Consider the following 7,721-nt stretch of genomic DNA (forward strand, 5'->3'; position numbering starts at 1 on the left):
AGCAAGCCCTTGTAGGTCGAGATCATGGAGTGAAAAGAAGCTGCAAATCTGTGCAAGTGAGACCTTTACATTTGCAAAATGAGGTCTGGAGGGATTCAGCGAGGGGGGACTTGGAGTGACAAATGATGGCTTTGCTCATAGCAGGTACGTCCTTCCAAGGGCTGACATTACCAGATGATCTTCAGAGATCCCTTCCAACCCCCACCATTGTGTGTGTGTGATTCTGTGATTTGTGCTCTGATGTCATCATCATGCTGCTTCTGACAGACCCCAGGAGAAGCACCCAGAGGTCTTTGAGAGAAATCAGTGAGCATCAGTGAAATTCTCAAGCAGTAGAAGGTGAGCATCCTCTTCCTTCATGTTCAGAACCAGGTAAGACTCCAAGGGTACTGTTATATCTTTTCCAGAGTTCATGACATTTTATGCCAATCTTCTGATCTTCACAGACACCTTTGTGATTTATTACTGTTTGAAGCAAGGAATATTGAGTACTTTGACACCATGCTCAGGTGGTCAGGCCTGGCCACCTCTGCCCTTCTCAAGTGGCTGCCCGAGTTTTGATCAGAGAGATCTTGTCAGCATATCAGCTAGCAATAAATTTTATTTCCACATAACTGCTTTCAGATTGTATTTATGCTTCACCTTCGGCAGAACCCAGGCACCTAAGTGGCTCACAAGATTGTAGCAGCAGGCTTTGCAGTGTAGAGGAGAAGAGCAGAAAATAAAGACCAGCTTTTCATACAAAAGCAAAGGATAACTTGTGCCATATATTTATTTCTCAGATTTGCACATGTGACATAGACATCTCCGTAGGACAATTTCCTTTTTCTATGATGGGCATCTGTTTGACTAGCTCTCACTTGAACACCTACCTTGTTGATGTATAAAAGGTAGTATCTATTTAATTTAATTTAGAACTGACAGCAGCTCTTTTTCTCTGCATGTGAGTGTCTGGGTGGGATTCATCTCTCACTTAACATTAGATATTTTATATGTGTATCACATTTCTAAACTGTAATTCTCGGTATGTCTGTCAGTAAAAGCAAAAAGCATATGTTATCAAAGCAATGGAAACATGTAGTGGAATATACTATGCCAAAAAAAAAAAAAACAACCCAGAAATTTATTTCCCCCCTAGATGTGCAAAAGTGTTGCATTTTTTACAGCAATAAAACCCATGAAGAACAAACTTACTTAATCTACATGGCTGGAAAGCATCAAGCCTTGGTATGTGAAGGGCTTAGAGTTTGACACACAAATACAGGTATATAGTGTATATCTCTGAAAATCTACAGTCACCTTCTTTTTCAGTTACTGCATATAGCAGATGTATAAAGGAAGGAACATTAACACTAAGGTCTCAGTTTTCTTGGTGCATCGACGTTCTTAGTCCTTAATGTATTGGCTGTTCATGGTTTCTACAAGGTGAAGTTGCAGGCTGTGGTCCTATAAAACCCACCGTACCTTTGTTTGATCCATAGCTTTAATCTGTTTCCATCACTGTTAACTCACTTCCCACATCGAGATAACCCACTTAGTCACCACTTGGAAAACATGCCAGTTAGCTCATAAAGCCACACAAAGCTGCTAACCTTTCATAAAGGAGAATGAGCACTGGAAACAACACTTCCTTCTCTAAACAACGGTTGGGATTTAGTGGGAAACCGTAATAACACTTGATGTATTAGTCTTTGTTGCTCCGCTATTGTTTGTACCATGTTAAATGTTAGCGCAGAATAGGGCTCTAAGTTCTCAGCGCGTAGATCAAACCGCACGGTTTAGTATGTAGATGGTGCCCGTGACTCTAACAGATTGCTCTTGCCAAAGCCCCTTATGTTGACACACAAAGTAATCGCAAAATTATTAAATGGAGCAATTAAACAGAGGAATATTAAGATGCCCAACCATCTGAGCAGTCAACTTGTTACAGCCCTCAAGCAGCTACACTGGCCTTGTTTGGGATAACGCTCAGGTATGAAGTGTTGCAGCATTTACATCGAGACCAAGGAAGCAAAATGCTCTACGTAAATTTTCTGCACTTGACTTTGGTTTCCTGGGGCAATTCAGAACCCGCTAAAGTGAATGTACCCCTCAGTCAAGGAGTTTTGGATCAGGAGGTTTCCATTTCAATCTCATTTTAGCAGGGTCCTTCAAGCATGTGAGTTGCTGGACCGGGGCATCAGCAAAAAGCATTTGCAGACGCTGCTCTCCATGTATGTGGGAACGCAGAGGCTCGAAGGTGTGATCATTTCTCAAGTCCTTTGCCGCAGTTTGAGTCATCTGGGTTTTCTCGGGGCTTCGTACTTTCCATTAACGTTACGTACGCCAGCTCTGCACGTGGAGGCAAACGGAAAGCGCTCTGCTCGGTGCCAGCGCTGTGGGCTTGCAGTGCACGGGGGGGGAGCGGGGCTCAGGAAGCCGGCCACCGCCAGCGTGTTTGACGTCATAGCACCGGAGCCATGTGGCAACACTCCCTCGGGGTCCTGCACCACAGCGTCAGCAGTGTGTGACCTCTCGTGTAGATTAGGAAGGTCAAGCGCAAGAGTAAGGTGAGAAATGCATGATAGCTCGACACTTACGCCGGACGGCAACGTTATCGCCGACCACACTGACAGTGATTTATAGCACCCGCATTTTTCTGCCTAATGAAAAGATGACACTTTGCTCTCAGTCAGACTAATCTATACTGAATGTTAATTATCCTGACTTCAATGGTGCCTCGGTGAAATTTCCTGTAACATTTCTAGCTCTTACAGATGAAGGAGGAGTCCTGTTATATAAGCATTGCATCACAGCCGTGGGCTGTATGTATGCATGTTGGAGGAACACATAGCAAAGGAGATGTGGGCTGAAAGGAGAGACTTATTTGCAAAAGTTGCAGTAAATATGTATCCTGGAGGATAAGTAGGTGGAAAGAGAAAAACAGACATATCTGACGCTGGAAGGGGTTGCATTTCTAAGTAAAAATATTTAAAAAAAAACATAGAAGCACATTTTGTGTTTTTGAGACACTAATCCTCAGAGACTGCCAAGGTTACTCAAAGACTGAGCCAACTGCCATGTAAGCAGGACTTGCACTGAGCTAATCTAGCATACTGCACATACCCAACTTCTCTGAATCTGGTTCTCATTCATTGTCAGCATTCTTTATTTGTTTACACCAGTTCTTCCACTTTTAACTCATTCTCTGGTCACCATTCCTCACCTCCAGACTCCAGACACCAACCCTGCAAAGCGTGGGTTCTTCCTTGGTGTTTACATTCCATTTCTGCTTGATTCTTTCCATGGGATTTACACACAAATAAAGCATCGCATAAACTGGCGATCACATTGTTTGCACATCAAGATCTTGGTCCATCATTGTAAGAAAACTATTTGAAGATTGAAGACACTCCAGCAGAAGGTTATGTTTCAGCATTCCCAGAATTGTGTGTGACAATTATAAATCGCTCACAATATATTTCAGCTGTGCTTATCCACATCTGGTTGCCGTGTGGCTTCTAGCAGGCGAATTAAGTGCGATCCTAATTGTATGCATGTTTTAATCACACTCTGTCCCTGATCCCCTGAGGACAGACGGAATCTGTCATAGATCCTAGCTAAAATGCAGGGATTTTCTAGCCCTTGCTGTAGGACAAATCTAATGGATGCCTGAAAGAACAAACTGCACTATAGCAACAGGCTGAAAATATCAATGATATTTTAATGTTGACCCTCTTGCTAAAATCGTGTGGTTTCTGGAGGGATTCCTCAACTTCAAAATCTGGTCCCTACCCTCCTGCCCTCCTTGTCAGCCCCACACTAGGCTAAACAAGTAAGGAATGCTCCCAAACCCGTGGCTTTCACTCGGACATCTGTAGGCAGCTGCAGGTTCAAATTTTCCATAGGTATTTATTTACTTATGTGTGGACTCATGTCACATTCTTGCACTTTATGGTGCGTCAACAAGAATGTTTATAGATCTGCAGCATAGAAGGAAAACAGGGAGAGTGTGCTGGAAAGAAGACGAAAGGGAGAAACAGGGAGGGGTACAGGGTGGAGTGTGAGGACCTATTTCTGTATCCTTTTTTTTTGCCAGATGAGCACACAACCGGATTACAAGGGAAGGAAATTACAGTAAATGCCAAAGGTCAGGCTCCTGAGTCTAGAGAGAGAAGCATACAAGTCATCAGTCTAAATGGGAAGCCACAAGTTGTCCTGGTTTTATGTCGTGTTTTAAGTAAATCAGTCTGCAAAAAATAGTGTGGCATCATTGCCTGTATTTCAGTTTTCCTACCTGTAGTCAAAATATAGATATGGAAAGTCAGATAGACACAGTGAGCCAGTCCTAAATGCTATCGGTCAGTCACGGCCAAGGCACTTGGTACGGAATAGCTCATACCAAACCTGGCAGTACGTTGTGCTGTGTGTCTAAAACACAGACGGCTCCTCTTCACCTGTACAAGTACATCTCATTCGATCACTGCAAACCCAACATGAAGTATGCCAATATTACCTAGTTTAAGCCTTTCCCTTGCAATCTCCCACTTGCTGGCATCATAAGGCAGACGTTCACATTGCTCATCCAAGGGGACTTCGTCAGGATCCATTATGATTGACAGGTAATGGTTGGTCTTCATTTCAGAGGAATAAGGCTAGAAAACAAAGAATATGGCAAAATGTAAAAGAGGATAAGGGTATCTGTCAGCATCTTCCTGTTTGGATCAAGGGTGTCAAGTCAATTCTGTCCACAGAGCTACGTGTTTCACAGTCCAATAGATGGTTTGGCTAGGGTCCCTTTGGCTTTTTAAAACATTGCAAGACTTCTTATGTAAAAGAAATTCTGTCCTTTAGCTTTCCTTGTATGTGACATATCAGTTTCTTCAATGAAACCCATGTGGATCTGTATTAACATATGGTGTTATGATACAGGCCCTCTGCACAGTCAAGAGAAATATTTTCAGCAAATGACTAAACAGTGCTGATAAAAATAACTTTCCTTCATGATTGTGCAAAGCAAGAAGTGGCCATATGCAACAGCTGGTGTTCAACTGTCAGTGTTCTTTTTTTCCATATACCCAGCAAAGACAGGTCACGTGTGGTTAGAAGATGTGCAAGACTAGTCATCAAGAGACTAGACATTATACATTTCAGAAATTGTTTATAAATTTTCAGAATTTTCTGACAAATTTACTGAAATTATTTGAGTTTGGTGGAATTCATAAACACCCAGGCACGAGCACATGATTTCAAACACGTAGTTTCAAATTAATTCGCCAGAAGTTCGGTTCCGACTGAGCAAGTGGACTATCCATTTCACATAAGAAATGTAAGGGAAGATGAACCTAATCTCAAAATTTTCTGCAGTTGGTTGATTTGAAACATTTTCCTTCAATAGAGTATCTAAATTGCCATTCTAATCCACTGGACTTTTCTTGACACAGGAGTACTTATATTTCTATAGGAAAGGTGCTTGCACTAATTTCCTGGCTATTAGTTGGAACTTATGGAATATCTGTTGAACTGAGCCCCTTCATGTTGCTTTTCCTAAACTCATGGAAACAGCACACAGGCACATACACAGACACACAGATATATCTACATATTGTTTTGTTGTTGCATTAAGTGCCCCCTGTGACTTTCAACTTTCCTCCTCTACAGGCTGGAAATACGTCCCTAATACACGCATTTCCAGGCATTTGTCTGAGAAGGCTATTACTAGCTGTGTACGCTTTGGTAACAGACATAACTAGACTAAAATGACAGTAGCTAATGGCTCCTGTTTTAGTTGCCTTTCACCATCCCAAGTACGCAGAAGGTTAGTCCCAAGAAGGATTACACTGATGCTTGGGGAAAAGCCAGGTGGCATAAAGCCTGGCTCCAAACCATCTACTGTCCCCGAACAGGACATGGATAAGTGGGATATAAAACAGAAACGTGTGCGGTGCTCCAAAAGGAGCATTTCTTGATAGAGATGTGTGTACCAGGCTGCTCCTACCAGTCACTTTAGAAGAGCTTTTAAGTGAACCCATCCCAGGAAGAGCAGTAGGGGAGGGGGAAGGTACAGAGAGCTTCCTACGGTTCTTTATTCAGATGCACTGAATACCAAATCTTTGGCATTTGTTCCCTGTATACATAACAGACAGGCTTTAAGAAAATGCTCTCAGAGAGCATAAAAGTATTTTTTCTTTTGTGGCAACATAATTTGTATATGAAATGTAATTTAGATAGAGCTAATTCCAGACATAAATCCTTGAGAGTAAAGGTCTGTAACAGAAACACAGAAAAGACCATACACATAGACCAACACTAGCTGGAAAGCCTCGTCTGGAAAGCAGCCTTCGTATGTCATCTACTTGGAAGTCCCTTGTTCTACAGCAACGATGGTTATTTTTATTATCTTTTAGCAATCTAACAAGAAAATGTCAAGTTTTGGTATCATAACAAATACAAAAATATTCTGCGACCCTTTGCTACTTTTAAAGCTTACATTTTTCCAAGGGTTTGCAGTCACGTTATGAATCGCTTCATCATTACTGGTGAGCAGTCAGAACGGGTCCCACTTGCTTTGTAATTTCTCTGTAGCTACAGAGTTTCTCTGGGGCTTCAGCTCACCTCAACTTTTCTCTCCCCTAAAACTCCTGTGCACCTCTTCTTAGGGAAGTTTGTGGCAGTAGGAAGGCACCGCTGCCGTACCGCCCCGGTTTGGAGGTCTGGTCCTGCGTTCTCATGGGTCAAGAGAAGTCCTCAGTATACAGGCAGGCCGGCGTGCAGGTTGAGATAAAACGGTCTGGCAGGCTGCAGTGAACCTTTAGCAATCGTCACGGAGCTCGGCCAGCTGGAACACGCTCAGCCGTGGCGGCTGGGGGCACGCAGTGGTACCCTCCAGCTGGGCGAAGGAGGGCACCCAGCTGTGGGGGGAAATGGGGGAGAGGGGACATGCCGCCGTTCCTCATCTCATGTCCTGCAGTGCACCCCATTGCCCCGACACCTCCCTTCCCCCAAATCCATCTGCCTCTGCAAGGTACTCTGAGATCTTCCTGCGCTGCCAAAGAATTGTTTTTTCTGCTTACAAGAGCTGCTGTGGTTTAACCTGCACACACCGCGCAAGGCAGACATGGTGCTGTCAACAAAAAGCGGCTTTAAACCATCACGGTCAGCCTTGAATAAGAAGGAGGGTCAGCTGCAGGGGCAGTTAACATTATCATGCTGATACAGAATCATCTGCTCTAGAGGCTGCACCACCAAAATTACTTCAGTAAAATATCACTTTGCAAGTGATGTAATTATACCAGACACTGTGCGCAAACCAGACCCCAGAGCGCTCTGTGAAGATCTGTCATTCCCACTCACCCAGATCTTCAAAGACATTAAGATGCCAAACTCCCACAGCTTTTAAGGGAATGGGGATGCCTTTGGTGGGAGTCAGGCACCCGAATGCTTGCAAGTCTCAGAGCCTTGCCCCCACCCAGGCTTTGCTTCTGGGCTTACTCATACTCAGCCTTGCAAGTCACGGTTCCCTGGGCACCCATCAGCAGCCTGGTGATTGCACGGGGAACAAAGGTGAGCAGTAAATGAAACAGATTTTTTTTTTGGAGGACTCAACAATCCCAGTGGCCTGGGAAGGATTTTCTAACATGAGCAAAGTGCTGGTAAGGAGAGGCAGATGCCGCCGGGATCTCCCCATCTGTTCTTACCCTCTTCAGCTTGCGAATGAAGAGGGTCAACAGGAGCCAAAAGAG

General features: G+C 43.8%; 1 protein-coding gene across 1 annotated transcript in view; it reads right to left on the bottom strand.

The window, feature by feature from the left end:
* Positions 1-7,721, bottom strand: part of FLT1 (fms-related tyrosine kinase 1) — a gene marked incomplete at its 5' end in the record, with an annotated part of 55,892 nt that overhangs the window by 19,556 nt on the left and 28,615 nt on the right. Inside the window, 2 exons of the mRNA XM_010293532.1 lie at positions 4,496-4,634; positions 7,677-7,721. The exon at positions 7,677-7,721 is cut by the window's right edge and continues 101 nt beyond it. Coding sequence (XP_010291834.1) covers positions 4,496-4,634; positions 7,677-7,721 — 184 coding nt within the window. The remainder of the gene's footprint in view (positions 1-4,495; positions 4,635-7,676) is intronic.

This window comes from Phaethon lepturus, unplaced genomic scaffold, assembly GCF_000687285.1.
Source record: "Phaethon lepturus isolate BGI_N335 unplaced genomic scaffold, ASM68728v1 scaffold17488, whole genome shotgun sequence".
Classification (NCBI taxonomy): Eukaryota; Metazoa; Chordata; class Aves; order Phaethontiformes; family Phaethontidae; genus Phaethon; species Phaethon lepturus.